The 21,043-nt window shown below is 40.1% G+C and overlaps 1 protein-coding gene across 1 annotated transcript in view; it reads right to left on the bottom strand.

The window, feature by feature from the left end:
• The window catches only part of MALRD1 (MAM and LDL receptor class A domain containing 1), a 172,286-nt gene that overhangs the window by 22,475 nt on the left and 128,768 nt on the right, over nt 1-21,043 (bottom strand). The window contains exons 27-28 of the mRNA XM_058669699.1: nt 19,123-19,284; nt 8,518-8,675 (exon numbers count right to left, since the gene is read on the bottom strand). Of these exons, the coding sequence (XP_058525682.1) occupies nt 8,518-8,675; nt 19,123-19,284 (320 nt within the window). The remainder of the gene's footprint in view (nt 1-8,517; nt 8,676-19,122; nt 19,285-21,043) is intronic.

Here is a 21,043-nt window from a genome sequence, read left to right as displayed (position 1 = left end):
CCAATATGTATATATATATTGTATGTGTGTATATACTGATATATAAAATGCACATATTGTGTGTCTATATAGCTTGTAAAAACATATAATATACAATATATACACAATTTTATATATATTATATATATACACAATTTTATATATATTTTTATATATATATATATATATATATATATGTGTATATATATATATATATCTTGTAAAATGCCTCAGCAGTTACTTATAAAGTACTAAAATTTACCCGGGAAAAATAAGACTCAAAGCAAAGAACATATAAATAATTTTACTCTATTACAATAGTATTTATTCCAATCAAGTTCCCTCCTACTTTCTCACTTTGTTCTCAGCACTAAGAAATGTATTTAAAATTATACAATTTAGGGGCTGGTGCTGTGGCTCAGCAGACTAATCCTCTCCCTTGCAGTGTCTGCATTCCATTTGAGCACCAGTTCTTGTCCCTGCTGTTCCACTTCTTATCCAGCTCCCTGTTTATGGCGTGGGAAGCCAAGGGATGATGGCCCAAGTCCTTGGGACCCCACACCCATGTGGAAGACCCACAAGAGGCTCCTGGCTCCTGATTTTGGATCGGCTAAGTTCTGGCCATTGTTGACATTTTGGAAGTGAACCACAGATCATTCCTTCTTGTCTCTCACTCTCTCTGTAAAAAAATCTACCTTTCCAATAAAAACCTTTTTTTTTTTTCAACTTAAAGCAGCCATCATTTATTATCTGTTTCTATGGGTAAGGAATGCAGGTACAGTTAGCTGGGTGACTCTGTCTCTAGATTTCTCATAGAGTCAAGATGCCAACTGTGACTACAATGGTATATGAAGATTGACTTATGGAAGATTCATATCCAAGTTCATTCATGTGATTATTGTAAGCCTTGATCCCTTGTCACATAGGCTTGTATGCACTATTGCTGGAAGTTCTGGCTTTCACCAGAGTGGATTATCAAGGACAGAATAAAAGCACATTCAAGATTGAAGCCACAGTCTTCTCACAATTTAATTTCAAAAATGATGATTATATTGCTTTTGGCACATTCTATTCATCAAGAGAGAATCACTAGATCCGATTTAAAAAAAACTTTGGTAAATAAATAGAAAAAGTCTTACATGTATTTCATTTTTGATTTATAAAAATTACATATTGACTATTTTTATTTAAAACTCAGATTTAAAGAGAGAGAGGTTTTCCATCCACTGGTCATTGTCTAAATTGCTGTAACCAAGCTAATTTGAAGCCAGCAGGCAGGAACCTCTTCTGTGGGTGCAGAGCCCTCCAAATCCATAAGCAGGGAGCTAGACCAGAAATGGATCATCTAGGATGAAAACATTAGCTTATTTCACTTAGTTGAATAACCAGTGCCCAAATGGGATGCACACACTGCAAGGGAGAGGTTAGCCTGTTGACCCACCACACCAGTACCTCATTTACTAATGTAAATTGTTTTCATAGTTCACTTTTTCTCTCTACATTGTCCATTAATTTCAGTGATTCCAACATGCTCTTGGCAAGCTTATTTTCTAACTCTCTTCTCCTAAAATTTATTTTTCATTATATTTAAAAGGCAGAAAGACAAGCAGAGGTCTAGATCACTGTAGAAATGTCTATACTATCCAAACTAAATCTAGAAGCCCAAAACTCAGTCTGGATGTCCTACATGGTTGTGAAGAATCTATATAATTGGGCCCTGCGGCATGGCCTAGCGGCTAAGGTCCTCGCCTTGAACGCCCTGGGATCCCATATGGGCGCCGGTTCTAATCCCGGCTGCTCCACTTCCCACCCAGCTCCCTGCCTGTGGCCTGGGAAAGCAGTCGAGGAAGGCCCAAAGCTTTGGGACCCTGCACCTGCGTGGGAGACCCGGAAGAGGTTCCTGGTTCCCGGCACCGGTTCGGCGCGCACCGGCCCGTTGCGGCTCACTTGGGGAGTGAAACATCGGATGGAAGATCTTCCTCTCTGTCTCTCCTCCTCTCTGTATATCCGGCTTTCCAATAATAATAATAATAAATCTAAAAAAAATCTATATAATTGAACCATCACACACTGCTTTGCACAGTATGCATTAGCAGAAAGCAGGAACAGAGTCAGAACACAAACTCGAGCACTGCCGTAGGAGAGGAAGATGTCCCAAATTTAACCACTGCACCAAATGCCTGTCCCTTTTTGCATTTTCTTCTTGTTCTGAGTCTTAAAACTCTATGCTTGTCCCTTCCCTACTACAAGCATTAGGTTCTCGAATATATCAACATAACTGATCCTATTATTTGACCCTACCACTAGCCCAAACTACTTCGGATCAACTTCACTAAAATTAGACAAGTTTCTATAAAATTTATATAAACTTGTATACGTTTATACCTTTTTAAATATAACATTTCATATCACCAATATGTAGAGTAGAAAATTATATACTATGCCAAGTGGTTCTGTTGCCATAGTACCAAAACTAGCAAAGTTATTTAAGTGTTCCATATAATACAGTTTCATAGTATGGCCACAGGAAACTCACTGAAGTATAAAGCTACTATACATATATATGTGTGCATATACAAAAACATACATATTTCTTTTCATGAAACAATATTCATTTATTCTAATAAGTTCCTTTAATAACATCATACAGAAAAGACTTGTTGTTAATAGCATCTAAATATCCATTACTTTCAAGAACCTTAATAGCTAATATCTTTACGAAATAAATTATTTAATATAATTTTTCTCTAATTTTATATCTGTTAAGCAAATTATATAGCAATAATAACTCATTGTTTGAAACACTTTTCCTTCTTTTTTTTAAAGATTTATTTTATTTTTATTGCAAAGTCAGATATACACAGAGGAGGAGAGACAAGAGAGGAAGATCTTCCGTCCGATGATTCACTCCCCAAGTGACCTCAATGGCCGGTGCTGTGCTGATCTGAATCCAGGAGCCAGGAACTTTCCTCCAGGTCTCCCACGCAGGTGCAGGGTCCCAAGGCTTTAGGCCGTCCTCAACTGCTTTCCCAGGCCACAAGCAGGGAACTGAATGGGAAGTGGAGCTGCCTGGATTAGAACCGGCATCCTTATGGGATCCTGGCACATTCAAGACGAGGACCTGAGCTGCTAGACCACCACACCAGGCCCTGTTTGAAACACTTTTCTAAAAATCAACTGTTGCAATAATATAGGGGGTAACAGAAGGTGAGAGAAGAAGGGAAATCCTAAAATCTATATAACTGTATCATGAAAAAATAAAAATGTTTAAAAATCAACTGTTAGGCTAACTTAGTGGTATCTATTTTGGTTCTAAAATTTGCCTGAACACATATCTAGTAACATTATAATGAGCAACATATTTTTATAAATAATTTTTAATTTTAAAACAATGTAACCTTTGAATGCAGCATAAACTTCATTATGATTTAATATCTTTGTATATTCTTTGAATCCATAGTTTATGATGGGAAAGCAAATTAAAACCAAATAAGTATTAATATAGAAAAGTGAAAATGTAATAAAAATTTCAATTGTAGGAGCAAGGCACAATAGCCTGATGGCTGTGGTCCTCGCCTTGCCTGCATTGGGATCTCATATGGGAGCCAGTTCGTGTCCCAGCTGCTCCACTTCCCTTCAAGCTCCCTGTTTGTAGTCTGGGAAAGCAGTCAAGAATGGCCCAAAGCCTTGGGGCCCTGCATTTGCATGGGAGACCCAGAAGAAGCTCCTGGCTGCTTGGCTCCTGGCTTCAAATCGGCTCAGTTCCATTCATTATGGCCACTTAGGGAGTGAACCAGCAGACAGAAATCTGACTTTCCAATGAAAATAAATAAATTTTTTAAAAACATCCGACTGAGTCCCTGAGCAGTAGCCTAGTGGCTAAAGTCCTCACCTTGCACTCACTGGGTTCCCATATAGGCACTGGTGGTCCCACTTCCCATACAGCTCCCTGCTTGCACACTGGGAAAGCAGTTGAGAATGGTCCAAAGCTTTGGGACCCTGCACCTGTATGGGAGACCTGGAAGAATTGTTGCTCCTGGCTCCTGGCTTCAGCTCTGCTCAGCTCTGGTCACTGAGGTCACTTAGAGAGTGAATCAGAGGATGGAGGATCTTCCTCTCCGTCTCTCCTACTCTCTGTATCTCTGACTTTCCAACAAAATTAAATCTTTTAAAAATTCAAATTGTAAAAAGACATTTCAAATGTGGATAAATGAATTAAGAGATGAATTTACTGTAGAGCCAATCTTAAATCTATATATAGTTTTTCATAATATTCATATTAAACAAACTTTGGAAACTGCCTATTTTCATGGACTTTAAATTTTTTTATTGCCAAAATGAACTTATTTTTCCTCACATTTGAATTATTTCCTAAGTTATTCCAAAATAAGAAATCAAATAATAGGCACTAATTCAAGATGTTTTCTATAATATAATAATGCAATCTTTTAATTAAAACTCAATGTCAAAATTTGTTCATAATGAATGAAAAATTCTATGAAATATTTTATACAAAATTATAAACTCAGCAACCTATTTAAGACATTTGAATTGCTTAACATATGCAAATCAATAAACATGATATACCACAACAAAATGAAAAATAAAAAGCAATCATCTCAATAGATGTAGAGAATACATTTGTTAAAATCCAACACCACGGTTCGGGCCTTGGGATTCGGGGGCAACTGCCGCTCCTCACAGTGTGGCGGCTGTGGGGGGTGCCCCTGCTGGGTCGGACCCAATGCTGGGGGCTCACACCAAAGACACTGCCGCAAGGCAGTGAACGAGTCCTTGGCCTCATCCAGGACCCAAGAGAGCTCATTCCTCAGGTAAGTGCGCCATGAGGGAACTTGGGAACTGGCTTAAAATTCCTAGCTCCACCCAGTTGCTAATATCTGGCAGCTAGGTGAGTTTGGGAGGGGTTCGGGCCTTGGGATTCGGGGGCAACTGCCGCTCCTCACAGTGTGGCGGCTGTGGGGGGTGCTTCTGCCGGGTCGGACCCAATGCTGGGGTCTCACGCCAAAGACACTGCCGCAAGGTAGTGAACGAGTCCTCGGCCTCATCCAGGGCGGCCAGTGCACCATGTGGTGCCAGGCTTTGCCCGCTGGCCACCCGGCCGGGAAGCTCTGGGGTAATGGATGTCCGAATTGCTGCTTAGATAGCTCTAGTGTGACCCCACTGTTTCTGGGTTCTGAGTCAATCCTAAAGATTCCCAACGCCAGTGGCTCTTCTTTTGGAGAACTTCTAATCACTCAATAATGCTGAGCTTTGAACACCTATAATGCAGAAGATAACCCCCAGATTGTCTAGCAGGATATTTTTTTGCCTGACATGATGTTGGTTCAGGAGACTGGTCACATTAGGCAGGTCCATAATTTTAACTAGCACTCTAGAACCTTATCCTGGGGTGGACTCTGTGCAGGATGTGTGGGCCACACCCTGTAGAAAGTTTGGCCCCACTGGTAAACCTAAATTTTAGGTGGTTATGGACTAAGCTAGGTGTGACCAAGGAGCCTGCCATCAATCACAGGTAAAGGGATCCGCCATAGACTGGACTGGGCAAGGCAGCAGCACCCAAATTTGCATCCTGAATAGGTTGTGGGGTGGGCCGGGCTGCAACATTCACCAGCTCATACAAGGCCAAATGGGAGGCCAGAGTACACCGGGTACTGGCCTAAAAACCAATGGCATGTATGTAAACTGGGTTTGGGAGTGGATCAAGTGGAGGTACTTGGGAAGCTCCCCTGGAGAGTCATAGCTCTCGCTGGTGAACACGCCGTCCAGATCTGGGGGTCGGACAAGCAGGGCATAGTAGCTCCAAAATGTGTAAATTGGTAATGGAACGTAATGTACTGGGCAGGACTGAGCAAACCTTTGTTTACAAGCAAAACTAGAAACCAGCATGGAACACAGGTCATACTGAGCTAGGCTCTTGTACCTACTGGTCCTCAGAGCAACCACGGGCAGGTGCATGATTTATAGCTAGGAACAAGCCCAATCGGGGAGGTAACGGGACACCCTTACTAGGTTGAGGTTCCCACCAAGGGGCATATGTGCTAGAATTGGGGTTGCATTCTATCTAGGAAACAGTTGCAGTCACCCGAGGCACTAGTGTGGGCTGGGATTGGATGCACCAGGCCAGTTCAGACCCCAACACCATCTGGTGTCATGGAGAACCAGGGTAGATGTGGGACTGACTAGGCTGGGTCTCAACCCCCTACTGAGCCATGCGCTAGCTGTATGTGGGTATGGACGAGCCATGGCCGGGCTGAAACATCCAACAACAAGAACCAGAATGGGGTGAAAGCCAGCCAGGAAAAGCCACTGTCCCTGCTAGGACAGGATGTGAACTGAGTTGGGTTGGCTCAAGGACCCCCTGGCATGCGCAAAACCTGCCATTGGGAGGGGTTCTGATGGAGGAGCCTGGGCAACTCCTCTGGCAGGACACAGTCCCTGCAGGTAAGCACAAGAAGCATGATAGGAAACAGTCCAGAATAGGCCATGGAAAGTTTCCCACTGGCACACATTCAGCATGGGTCAGGAGCAGACCAGGCTGAATCAGTCCATATCACCCACTGGCAAATCCGATCACCAGATCAGAGTGTGGGATGAGCCGGGTTTGGTCGCGACAAAACCAATACACATTATGGAATGCCAGGGCGTGGTTGCCTGTACTGGATATGAATGCAGCATCCCACCAGCACACGTGAGATCCAGGAAGGAAGGGAGGGGCAGAACTGGCGGGGGGATTAAGGGGCTGGTTCCCTCGCCGGACAGCTACTCCCACCGGAGAGCGTGGGCTGGGATAGAGACAGACTAGACTATGCAAGGCTACAACACCTGTGTGCTGCATGTGGAATAGATCAGGGAAAAACCAGGCTGGGCTGATTATTCCTGCTGGTACAAGCATAAATTAGAGTGTGTGCTGGGATGTTTGGGCATAGCCGCAGAAGCTGGCACTGGGGACTAATTCTGTCAAGTCAAATCACAGAACCACCTAAAGAGTGCATAAACCGGGACAGAGAGACCTGGGAGGGAAAAAGTAGGTTCCCCCTTCTTGGGTCACTAGTCCCGTGGGAGGGCATGAAAACTAGGACGGGGGCTGGGATGGCTAGATAGAGAGGCACTCAACAACACCCATGAGGGCTGGATGGTTGAGTTGGTTAGATAGAACTAAGCTTTAATACCCATTGACAAGTGCCAGAGCCAAATGGGATGGGGGACAGACTGGTCTTCTGCTACACATACTGGCAAACCAGGGGCAGGCCGGGTAAGGGTTATCGTGGGTCGCCCCAACTAGGCTGCAGCTCCCACTGGTTAGTGTGAGGGTCGAGAACGTGCTGGGCAGAACCAGACTGGACTGCAACACCCATTGGTTCCAGTGCAACTCGGGACTGAAAACAGAACCAACCCAGCAATTGCAACCACCAGCTGATCGGGGTGATGGGCTGTGCCGGGCCCTGTGCTTGCTAGAACATACAAGAAACTAGTCTGGGAATACCTCAAAGTTTCTTTGGAGATCTCCCCAATCGAACTGCTGGACTCAGAACTCTAATCAAGAAAAGACAGAAGACAGAGCAGATCAATCATTCATCTCAGCTACATGTTAGCAGCGAAAAATGGGGCAAATGGAGACTTTATGATGGACCATATCAATCAGTGGACGACCTCATCGAGCGAAACTGGCAGCGATTCATAACTGGAGAACTATTAACACCACTCGAGCACATATCTCAGAGCATACCCCACATCCGGGACTCGGGGTGGGCGGGAAACCGGGTGGGGCTTCTCCCTCAATATCCTCCTTTACCTCAGATACAAGATGGAAACAATATGGACATAATAGTATTGCCCACTTCCCTATCTCCCTGAACCTTTTTTTTTTCTTTTTCTTTCTTTAACTGTAATTAACTATGAAAAGATTGTCAACAACAACACAATAAAATAGATTATAAAAAAAAATCCAACACCACTTCATGCTAAAATTCCTAACCAAAACAGGCATATAAAGAACATTCTACAACACTATCAAAGCAATTTACCAAAAAAATCCATGCCAACATCATACTAAACATAGAAAAACTGGAAATTTTCCCACAAGGATATCCACTTTAATCACTGCTATTCAACATGGAATTGGAAGTCCTTGCTAGAGCTATCAGACAGGGAAAAGAAATTCAAAAAGGAAATGAAGAATTAAAATTATCCCTGTTTGCAGACAATATAATCATCATGCCTCATATTTTTCATTATTATTAGAATATATGTGCAGAATCTGCCCCAAACCTTTAATTATCTAGTAATCTTTTAAATAGCAAGCACTTAACTGAGTTCAGATGGTAGTCATGAATGAGATTAAATACTGAGACGAAAATGAATGACAGTACCATGTGTCCAAGTTTCATTGCCCAGAAAGAAATTAATGAAATCAGTATTGATAGTTTAATTACAATACAAAGAAAATGTAAAATGTGGCTAAACATGTCATAAACTACATCAGTACAACACAGAAGACAAACCAGTCTTTCTTTGTACCTTTAATACTCCCATACTCCCAGGATCGATCATGTAGAACCAGAAGCGAACTGTACACATTCCATGACTTGCTGGGAAGAATGTGGAGGTAGTGATTCTTGCAGTAGATCCTTCTTTGGGGTTAGAAGAGTTAACATACAGGAAGTACTGACCACTACCTTGAAATAGATTTAGATACTTTTTTTAGTGCAATGATACATTTTATAGCATGGGATAGAAAGCATTTAAATTATGTACAGATATCATTTATTTTTAAACACATGAACAGATTCATTTTCTTTTTGCAAGTTAGACCATAATAACATTTAATTCTTTAAAGCTGAAAAAATTGTGGCTATGACTACAAACATATGGTTCACAAAATTCACTTGGATTTATTAATCATGCATAAAGTGATCAAATAGTTATATTGTCTATGAGGCTGTATTCTTTTTATCCTTATTTACCCAGATGTGGCAGTTTCAGGAAAAGATTTCTTATTCAGTCACAGAACAGATACAGAATGTATCCTGGGGACTGAATGATACTGAATCTTAGTGTCAGTCAGCTATGATTGGAAATTGAATGTGATTCAAGAGTCTTTATATTATTTAAGTCATTCCAAACCATTTTTTATTCTTGTGGCACGTTAATGTCCAAGAATCAGTAACAGTGACCCCCTTTTCTTTTGGCTATTAGTAATTTCTATAATCTTTGTCTTGCATCAGTTAACGAAGAGAAATATTTCACTTTTTTTCAAAGCACTATTTTGGTTCCATTGAGTTTCCTCTACAGATTGCATGATTAATATCTGCTCTACTTGTTATTACAGCTTTCAATCTACTTACTTTGTATTTAAGTTGCTTTTCATTTTACAGGTTCCTAAACCAGTAGCTTTATTATGGATTTTAGGGTTTTTTTTCTATTTAGCATACATATCTATTGCTAAAATCCTTCTGTAGACATCATCTTAGAGGAAACTCACTAATTTTGATATTACATGTTCTTTTTAACTTGTTGAAAACATGCTAAATTTTTCTAGAGAGTACTTTGGCTTGCATGCTATATTCAAGTTCATTTTTCCATCTGTTTTGGGGTATTTCACAACTGCCCTTTGGTGGCTGGTTTTTAATCTTAATTCCACTGTTGGCTGAGTACATAATTTCTATGATCCTATATTTTTTTAAAGTTTTTTTATTTTTGATTCTATATTTTTAAAGTTTGCTAGTGTGCATCTCATGTTCTATAACAAAACTTACCTTGGTAACTGTGATGTGCGTTTATGAACACTGGCACTCAGTTGTTGGGTGCAGTAAACTGGATGACCACTAGATCTGGTTGACTCATGTCAACTCATCAACTGATGTTATCAAGTCCTTCCTGGTTCCTTGTTACCTGTTGACAGAGTGAGTATCCCCGCCAACTATTCTCCTGGATTCATCTATGAAGCCTTGAGGTACTTTCATTTTTCACTGCATGTATTTTGCTGTTCTGATGTTAGGCATTTACATATTAAAGACTGTTTCATTTTCTTGGGGCATCTATTTATACCTGATGGTCTTCCTTGCTCCTAATACTTCTTCACCAAACTGCCATGTTTTTTTGATTAATGCTTCCTCCACCACTTTCTTTCACTCTTGATCTCTATTATTAAATGCATGCTTCTTATCAAAAAATACAGTTGAGTCTTTCTGTTCCATTGCAATTTTGCACTAATTGAAGGACTTGGACTAGTGCTTAAGATAATCAGTAATCTGGTTGAATTAATATCTAGCATATTTGTTACTATTTTCAACTTGTTACACTTATATTGTTTTCTGTCTTCATATACTTTGAGCATTTCATATGACTCTATTTTTATGCTTTCTGAACTTGCCCAGTTATATATGTTGCTTATACTTTTTTTGCAATGGTTTCCCCTGAACTTGAAATACATTAAAATTAAATTATATCATTCTTCAAATATTATATTGGTTCATAGGTAGCATGGAAAGTGTATTACACAGTACTTTCAATGAATCCTAACCCTGTCTGATATTATTGCTGGGTGTTTCTCTTCCCTAGGTAAGTTAAGCTCTGGCAAAATACTTTTTTATTCATAAAAATAAAACAAAGGATATTTCATAATAGTTGTTTTTTACCTTTCTCTGCCTAAAGCAGACTTTTTTCTGTTGTTTGCTATGAAAACTTGAAGGTAAAAACTCATAAAAGTACATCTTCCTGCAATTTTAATCTCAAACCTTCGTACATTGCACCTACAGCCATTTGTCCCTCGGTGGAACATTTTCTGCCCTGCGCTGGTTCCTTTAGGTGTTTCTGAAGATGAGCTTCTGCTCCAGCCAGCTGAACTCGCTGGGTCTGCCTGTTTCTCCAGTTTCGCCCTATGAACTCAAGTCTCTAAGAGACCTGGGGAGAGTTGCTGATTTTGTTTCTTCACTTTTTTCTTATTACGATGCCTTCCAAGCTCCTGACATATTATATGGGAAACTGAAAATGACTTCCATATACCAAAAACCATTCCTTGCAGAAAATACCTCACTTCACCTAAAAACCCTTATGAAGGTTGGAAAAGCAAAAACAACAAAAAACTTGTATCAAGGAAAAAATAATACAGCAACATGACCTAAGAACTACTCTTCTATGTTTTTCTCAATATAGAAGAGTAGGAATAGAAGAACTTGAAAAACATTAGTAAACAGTTTTCTACTCTTATTTTTTTAAATATATGTGTCACTAAATACTGGAGTTATGAACATCAAACATAATTTTAAATAAAACACGGGAGAGATTTTTCTAAGTTTTACGTTTTGTTTTACAAGGATGGCATCTGTTTTATGATTTACAAAATAAGGACGTCAGGCACACACAGCCAGGTATTTCCAGATCCCATCATTCAATTGTAGCAAAAACTACAGTTTATTCAGGAAAAATACACTTTTGCTAAACCTAACTTCACTTTCAGCAGAAGTATCTAGGTTTTGTACTATCCTGCTGCCTTTTACAACTTGGACATTTCCAATGTATTTGAACTGTATTTCATCATGACACTTTAAAACATTATCCTAAGGCTCAGCGTGGAAGCCTAGCAGCTAAAGTCCTCACCTTGCACATGCCAGGATCCCATATAGGCACCGGTTCTAATCCCGGGGTCCCCGCTTCTCATCCAGTTCCCTGCTTGTGTATTGAGAAAGCAGCTGAGGATGGCCCAAAGCCTTGGGACACTGCACCTGCACAGGAGACCCAGAAGAGGCTCCTGGCTCCTGGCTTCAGATTGGCTCAGCTCTGGTCATTGCGACCACTTGGGGAGTGAATTAATGGAAGCAAGATCTTCCTCTCTGTTTATCTCACTTTCCAATATAATAAAATTATCTTAAGTAAGAAAACAACTTTTTCAGGCCAGCAGTGTGGTACAGTGGCATAGTATATTAAGTCAGAGCCTATGATCCCAGCATCCTATATAACTGTCAGTTTATATCCTGGCTACTCTACTTCCAATCCAGTTCCCTGATATTGATCTGGGAAAAACAACACAATATAGCCCGAACCCTTGCTTGCATTCCTGCAACATACATGGCAGACCCAGCTGAAGCTTCTGCTTTGGCCAGGTTCAGCCCTGAGTAGCACAATCACTTGGGGAGTCAGTGGATGGAAGGCTCTCTAACTCTTTGAAATAAACAAACCTTAAAATAAAGCAGAACTATGCTATAATCCAATAAGCTGTAGTAACTACTTTTCTTGTATATTTAAGGCTTAATTAAAAGTATGAAACATATTCACCCTATGTAGAATGCAAGAGGTATCTTTAGTCTCAGCTATTATGCTTGTATAAAATTGTATTTTACAGCTCATTCTTAATGCGACAGACATGATGAGAACTGATCTGCTTCCATCTCCAAAGTAGATCATGTTTATATCAGAATTTAAATAGCCTTCTCCAGTTTTAGCTCTAACCTGATTTCAAATGTAAAAAATTTAGAATAGAAGGAAAAAGTGAATGTGCACTGACACAAACTTAATCACTTTTGCAGTTACCAGAGGAATTTTTATTTAAAACCTCACATTTCAGAGTAATTCCTATAATCACATAGTGTTAGAATGTAAATAATTCAGATGATTTCTTTCTTGTTTTAATGTATGTTGTCTATAAGACACGTACTTTATTTATGTGTTTACTTATTGGATTCCTCTCCCCCCCCTTTTTTTTGATTTGTCATGATACAGTTCCATGGAATCAGGGATTTCTCCTTCCATCCTCCCCATGCCACTTCTCTTTGATTTCCCTTACATTATAACATTGATATAGTCCTTCAACCTCAGTCACAGGTCCATCATTCAGCTATTTAAGTGTATCATCACATTGCAGGTTGAATGATTAAAGTCCAGAGACTATTATCAGGATATATTTAACAGTTTCATTGGAATTTCATCTTTTATTCAAGAGTATATATTGCATATTGCAATATATCTTCACTTCTCAGTTAACATGCAGTTCTTCTAGCTTCTAGATGAATACCTATACATACATTGTATAGATATAGATACAAATATAGATATATAGATACATTACATAGATAGATCTTGTCATTTGAATGAAGGTTGCCTTATATAAAATGCCTTAATTCAGCTGTTTTCTTTAAATAATTTCAATTGTTTTCAAAAGACCAGTTTGAAGTGTGTGCAGCAACCTGAGTCAAGTGTAATCACATGCTCACTCCTCATTTACAATTTACAAGCTTAATTAAGGCATAATAAACATAGCAGCTAAGACATTTCTTGAGATTCTACAACTCATATCCTTGTCTGATTTGAATCCTAGCTCTGCTTCTGATTTCAATTTCCTGCTAATGAAATTCCTGCCACTTGGAAGGCAGGAAGTAATAGTTCAAGTATTTGGCTTCCTGACATCTACATAGGAAACCCTGAGTTCTTCACCCTGGCCCAGCCCCAACAACTTAGGCATGTGGGGAATCACCTAGCAAACGGAAACAATCAGTCAATCAATCAATCAATCAATCTCTCCCTCCCTCCTTCCCTCTCTCCTTCCCTCTCTCCTCATTATGCTTTCTTTCAAATAATTAGAAATAATGTATAACTTGTTATAATACAATTTTATTGTTTCATCCCTAAAATCCATTTCTATATATATATATATATATATATGTGAGTGTGTGTGTATACATATATACATATAATTACATAAATTCTCAAATTTTGAAAAAAGATTCAATATTACCACCATCTTTTCATATTCCGTGTTTTTCTTACTAACTTCATTTAGTGATAATTGAATGGTCTCCTTCTATGTCTCATCCTTTCTGTGACTCTCAAATAAATAAATGAATGTTTAAAGAAAAAGAGAAAGCACCTGCATGGAGACAACACAGTGCACACCTTCTGTTCTCTGCATCACTCTTTTTTTTTTTTCATTAAAATGAATAAAAGCAACATTCACTGGGCCTAACTACACACTATTGCAATGAAGGACAATGTCATATAAGGGTCAACATGAAAGTTTTCAATTCCAATAATTATTGGGTGCTGGGCCGAGTTTTGCATTCTACCTAGTCCCTTCTAATTTGCATGTTTTGGTTCTTCACAATCCTGCTGTCCAGCACTAAATCAGAAAATCACATCTTGGCTGAGTTACTAATGCATGTCAATGTGAAGTTTTATCCATTTCAATTTCAGGCAGACAAAAGTTTGCCTGAATATTTAGAATCCACTATTGCAAATTTGGTCTTTAATTTGTAATGTTAACACAGATAAATTTAAGTATTTAAAAGGAGTAAACTTCTTTTTCAGCCACATTTTCAGCCTCTTGAAATTATAACAAAAGAAATTATAGCCAAAATGTATAAATTATCTAGGAACTATTTACTGTGTCCCTAAATTATAACATCTTACAATGAATTATACTTTAAGAACAGAAATTCTTTATCTAGCAAGGCTAGAACTACTCTCATATACTTATAAATCTTCACTTGATTCTTTGAAAACTACATATTTATATCACTATACTCTGACATACAAATTCAGTATTATTAAGGCAGATAATAAAGCACAGAAGCCTCAACTCTCAGAGTATATTTAATAATTAGTGATAAATCAGTAAACTAGTCTGTTATATTTATAAGTGATTCTGTGGAATGAGAAACAACATTCATAGGATAGATCTTTACAGAAGCATACTATTTGTTTTTATTTAATTATGATCTACTCTTGATTTTATTTCAATTTTAAAAAGTTACTTAATGGGGCTAGCTTCTGGGCAGCAGGGCATGGGTCTGGAGGCTCAGGTCCATCGGAAATCCATGTGCTCAGAGCCAAGTGGGTCAGTTCGTCCCAGGGGCTGGGCTCAGGTCTGAAGGCTTGGGCCCATCAACCTGCCAGGTGCTCAGAGCTGAAGGGGACAGCCTGTCCTGGGGGCTGCCTCCCAGGCAGTGGGGCTTGGGTCTGAAGGCACTAGCCCATCAGGTGACCATGTGCTCAGACCCATTAGCTGGCCAAGTGCTCAAAGCCAGGTGGGTCAGTTCATCCCAGGGACTAGGCTCAGGTCTGAACGCTTGGGCCCATTGGCCTGCCAGCTGTTCAGAGGAGGCGGGATTGGCTCCCAAGAGGTAGGGTTCAGGTCTGGTGGGGCTCAGAGCTGGAGGTTCTAGCCCATCATGTGGCCACATGCTCAAAGCCAGGTGAGTTGGTTTGTCCCAGAGGCTAGACTCAGGTATGAAGGCTTGAGCCCACTGGTTGCCAGGTGATCAGAAATGGAGAGGTCAGGTAATCCCAGGGGCAGGGTCCCGAGCAGCAGAGCTTGGGTCAGGTAGCCTGGATACCAGTGGCACCAGCTGAAGCCCCCAGGCCATATGGCCATGCAATTTTGAGGGGAAAATGTGATTTTAGAACCAGGATGGAGTGCAGGACAAGCTGGGTTTGGCCACAGCACCAGCCAGTCCACATTAGGGCCAGGAGCTGGAACAGGGGGAGAAGGAGCAGACCAGGATGAGTCAGAATACAGCACCCACTGGCATGTGCCCAAGGTGAGATGGACCATGCCAGACTGGCCCGCAGCACTCACCAACACACACAAAAAAGGTGGAGGTGTGCAAGCCTAGTAGGGGAGTAGTGGGGACTCCATCGCTGGACCACTGCTCCTGCTGGTGAGTGGGAGAGCTGGGACTAGGGGCAGCCCAGGCTGGGCAGAGCTACAATACCTACTGGCCTACATGTGAAATGGGTTAGCGGGAGAGCCAGGCTGGGATTACTGTATACACTGGTACAAGCATGAGCTAGAGTAAGGGAAGGTGTGTTGGGCTTTGCCACAGCCTCAGCTGGCAAGTACTGGGACTAGGGGGGAAATTCGGTCAAGCTAGAATGCAGATCCACCTGGAGAGTGCAAAATCCAAGGCTGGGAGTGGGTACAGTGGGGTGGCTGTGGGCACCTCTCTGATGGGTTGCAACTCCCACTACTGAGCATAAGAACCAGGACTCTGGGTAGGCCTGGCTGGACAGGCAGTGGTATGCTATGGCATGAGTGTGAGCTAGAGGGTAGAGTTGGTTGAATTGAGTTAGGCTTCAACACCAATGATGTACAAGAGAGCTGAATGGGATGTAAGACAGACCAGACCAGTTCACTGCTCATGTTGGCAGGCACAGGAATCAGAGTGGGGGGCTGGTTAAGTGGGGGCTGTTGGGGTTCGCACTGACTGGACTTCAACTCCCCCTGGTGAATGTGCGGGCCAAGCATGTGATGGGCAGGGTTGGGCTGGGCTGTAGCACCCATTGGTTTGCAGAGGAAGGAAGGAAGGCAGAACAGATTGATAAACTACCCCAGTGAAACTTGACAGCAAATTTCTGAGCAAATGGAGATCAACTGATCTTGTAAGGATTTCCTCATCCTTGGAGCAGCGAAATCAATAGCATCTTAGAACTATTGAAACTACTTGAGCAGAACCCTTGGAACATGCTCCACAATGGAGACCCTGGGATGGTTGGGAGGCTGGGCGTGGTCTCTCCCATTGTATCCTCCCCTTCCCCAGATGCAAGAAGAAGAAAAAAATGTGCAAACAATGATCTTGCTTACTTTCCCCTGATTTTGATCCTTCTCATCCTGATCAACTATGTAAACATCGTCAAACATAAAGATTTAAAATTAGAAATCTTAAAAAATTAAAAACCACCATGAAGATAAAAAGAAGAACATACATATCATTACAGTTAACTTTGTAAAATCTATCATACTTTAATTAAATGCTACCAGATGTAGTACTCTGAGACATGGTATTCATTAGAGAGATCTGATTTTTCCCCTCCCCTACATACTCAAACATCAAATATTTTCTGCATATTTTTCAGTATAAAACTTGACTTTTGCTTGTATAGTTTCATGAGTGCAAGTTCTTAGGATTCTTGGGATACAGATTTTATATTGAACATCTGAATTAGCTCAACTCATGTCCTCAATGGAGGTTAGAACTTAACGTATAAACTTCACTTAAACTCTTAACAAAATTAGACACACTGAAAATTGGGGGTTGCTTAGTGTAATATTACAAGTTATGTAAATTGAAGATCAAACTGTTCTTTGCTTAAATCACAATGCCAACTTGACAAAAGAGTGCCAGAAGTACATTAGTCACATCCATGACCCATCTCCAAGTTTCTGAACAGTAGACAGTGAAAGTTCTTATTCATCTTTTAGATGTGTTTACCTACAGTCTTGGCGATTCCACTGTTTCATTCAGTTATTGTGCAGTAGCATAATAAATCTGGTATTTATTCCATAAGGACAGCTAATACATTCAAAATAAAGCTATATTTTTGTTTTTTTCAGCTCCCTAAGAAGAATCATACTCACCTGTGCTAGAGTCAGAGCACAAAAGACAATCCTACTTTAATTGATCCAAGTTCACTCCATTAAGTTGGAGGCAACATGAGTCTTTTTTCCCTGTTCAGAAACTGAAGCTGCCTCGTGGTGTTTAAAATGATCTGCACTACACCTCCCTTTCAAAACAGCAAATGCTCTCTTCAGATTTACTTTCATGGCTGTCCTGCTGCTATAATTTCAGCCTGTTCCACACCCTTGAACAGAAGGACATGTAATGACTATCAGTTGAAATGTCCTCAATTCTGTTTGTGCAACCATGTTTTCCCCAGATTTCTAAGATGCTAGATATACGTTCCTGGAGCTTTTAAAAGCTGTAAAATGGAAACAGGCTCAGAGAACAAGCAAGAATTTACTCAAAATGAAAACCACCATAACAGCATCTCAAAAGGCAAATGAATTTTCTACAGCCTTTAATAAAAATACCATTACATGGGCCCGGCACAGTAGCCTAGTGGCTAAAGTCCTCGCATTGTACACACCAGTTCTAATCCAGGTGGCCCCACTTCCCATCCAGCTCCCTGCTTGTGGCCTGGGAAAGCAGTCAAGGACGACCCAAAGCCTTGGGACCCTGCACTTGCGTGGGAGACCCAGAAAGAAGCTCCTGGCTCCTGGCTTCAGGTTGGCTCAGCCCCAGCAGTTGTGGCCACTTGGGGAGTGAATCATCGGATGGAAGATCTTCCTCTCTGTCTCTCCTCCTCTCTGTATATCTGGCTCTTCAATAATAATAAATAAATCTTTTTTTAAAAAAGTGCTTTGAGTGTTATATATACATCAACATTTTGTCATGTTATTGTTTTAGCTGCTAATGGGTGGCATTCCTACGTAAAAGTAACTGAGGTAAATATCCTTTAGTAGGAGGTGTTATGTTAATATGACAGGAAGAAAAATTATATTTACTGTTTTCTGTACCTGTAGGAATTAGGAGATAAAATTTTTCCTGAAGTCCTTCTTTTTTTTTAAGATTTATTTTTTTTTTTTTATTGGAAAGTCAGATATACAGAGGGGGAGAGACAGAGAAGATCTTCCATCTGATGATGCACTCCCCAAGTGAGCCACAAAGGCCGGTGCGCGCCGATCCGATGCCGGGAACCAGGAACCTCTTCCAGGTCTCCCACATGGGTACAGGGTCCCAAAGCCTTGGGCCGTCCCTGACTGCTTTCCCAGGCCACAAGCAGGGAGCTGGATGGGAAGTGGAGCAGCCAGGACTAGAACCAGCGCCCATATGGGATCCCAGGGCGTTCAAGGCGAGGACCTTAGCCGCTAGGCCACGCCTCCAGGCCCTCAAAGCACTTTTGAGGTACATAACACTTTGTGTCTTCAAATTGCAATTTGGAGACTCTAAATGGCAACACCATATTTGAAAGATACATCTTAGAGAGATAAATACTTTTTATATGTTCTGTTTTTTTCGTACCTTTTGCCTCTTGGATGTTAAACACATCTTTTTTTGTTTTGTTTTGTTTTGTTTTGTTTTGCAGGCCCTAGCTAAAGTGCAAGAATTCAAAAGCAAGAGACCAACTTTCCAAAATATTTCAGGGTGAATATTTTCAGTATTTCTTTTGTTACCTGTAGTGTCTAATACATTTCATAAGAAAAGTCTTCCCTATGTGTGCTGTAAGATACATACAAAATAGGGTTAACCACCAGAAACACAGTATGAACTTCCAAAAGGAAATAAGCAAAACACTCTGGCATTCACACACACATAGTGCCTTACTTTACCCGAGTGCTGCTACTAGGTTTACCTGGTGTGTGGTCATAGTCTAGGCTCAGGGCTTCGGTGTGGATTCTGTTGCCAATGGCCCAGTCTAGATCATCCTCAGAGTCCTGAGTAAGACTGCAAGCAGTAGTCCAATTTCCTGAAGTTGTTTCAAAACTGCAGCTTCCTGTTACACTTGTATATTGTCCTAGGGAAACAAAAACATTAAAGTTTCCAGAGATGTCTATTGAATTTGATACTACATTTTGGATGATTTAAAATCAAAATTTGTTTATTCTCATTTTTGGTAAAAAGGTAGATTTGAGACGTTTACATTCATTGACAGTGTTGGACAGTATAACCTCTTCCAGTAAAAGAACCTACAAGTGGAACATGAATATTCTCATTTATCCTTTAGTTGTATTGAAAGACTAATTTATATATGATACAACTGTGCCCCTATATGAACATCAAACCTAATGTTTTGATAATATAGATAATTCAGGTTGAACAAACAGCTTCAGTTATTTGATCTTTAATTAGGTCCCGCTATCCACTTTGGTGTTTAAATGTAAAGCTCATTAAGGAAACAAAGACATTTATTAAACAAATGTGTCTGGGAGAAGTAGTAAACTATTATATAGGACACAAACCAATTACTGGAGCACTATGTGTCACAGCTAGGCTGTAAGGAATAAAACAGAAATTCTCTTCTAAAAATACTGACAGTTAAAAGTGAATTATTCACAATAAAAACATTACCTGATAACTGCCATCTACTTCTAGCTGTCTACAAGAAGTGCCATCCTCATACCCGATATCTGGTCCTCCATTTTTCTTTTTCTTGAACAGTATTTTTTTTAAGTATTCAGCATTAAAAAAAACATGTTACCCACTCAGGAGTAAGTATTGGGTGATCTGCTCAGTGTAGGTCAGCTAAGCTTGTCACTCACTTTTCCATTACTTCTAGAAATACAAACTTTGTGATATTCTCAATCATAAATCTGTCACAACTTCTCAATCATAACATTTTTTAAAACAAAACAATTGTTGAACACATAGAAATTCAACCAGAAAGTCTTTGTTAAAATAGATACCAAATATATTGTTAACAAAGCTTTTGTGTTTTATTTCTTACATCCTTGATAGTATTTTTATAAAGTATCAGTGTTTCACTTCTAACAATTATTGCATCTTATCCCTAAAATCCCTATAAATTGTGTACTTCCTTTCATGCATTCCACATGATTATATATTCATTGCTCTATTAATATGCTTATTCAGAAACTATGTGTCTCTGTTATACTTGTAACTTCATTTATATATAAGGTAGGAGAAGCTGATCTTATACTATTGTAATGTGAATAAAAATGGGAAATTCAGTTCTCCAGCTTTTTAACCCAATACATCTGCAAACACTCAGAATCTTCCAATGTATAAATTGAGAGGGGTCTTCAAAAGGTGTGCGAAAAGTATACACTTTGAAAAAAATGCATTAATTTCAAGATGTTTCTGTATAAAACGTGTATTTTCGTCCTTTTGTTTATTTGAAAGGCAAAGTAACAAAGACAGAAAGATCGAAGGAAAAATCTCTTCTATTCACTGGCTTAATCTCCAAATGCCTGCAACATCTGGAATTGGGTTAGGCCAAAGGAAGACCCAGGAACTACATCAGTTTTCCTGAATGAGTAGCAAGAAATTAATTACTTGACCCTTGATTTGCTACCTCACTGCACCATTCTCTATCCAATGAATGCATTAGCAAGAAGCTGAGGCAGTGCTCCAGTCCAGGCACTTTGTTACAGATGTGTGCATCCCAAGCAGAAGCTCACCCCACTGCCACACAATACTGGTCCCAAACTTATCTTATAATTCATTTTCCACTAACTTTTGGAAGTGCCTTCATACAGATAACACACGCTCTTATTGCTGTGTGACTGATTCCCTGACTCATAACCCAGTGATAA

The sequence above is a fragment of the Ochotona princeps genome, chromosome 10 (assembly GCF_030435755.1).
Source record: "Ochotona princeps isolate mOchPri1 chromosome 10, mOchPri1.hap1, whole genome shotgun sequence".
In the NCBI taxonomy this organism is placed as follows: domain Eukaryota; kingdom Metazoa; phylum Chordata; class Mammalia; order Lagomorpha; family Ochotonidae; genus Ochotona; species Ochotona princeps.
The sequence above is the reverse complement of the archived record's forward strand: the minus strand, read 5'-3'. Positions and strand labels throughout refer to the sequence as shown.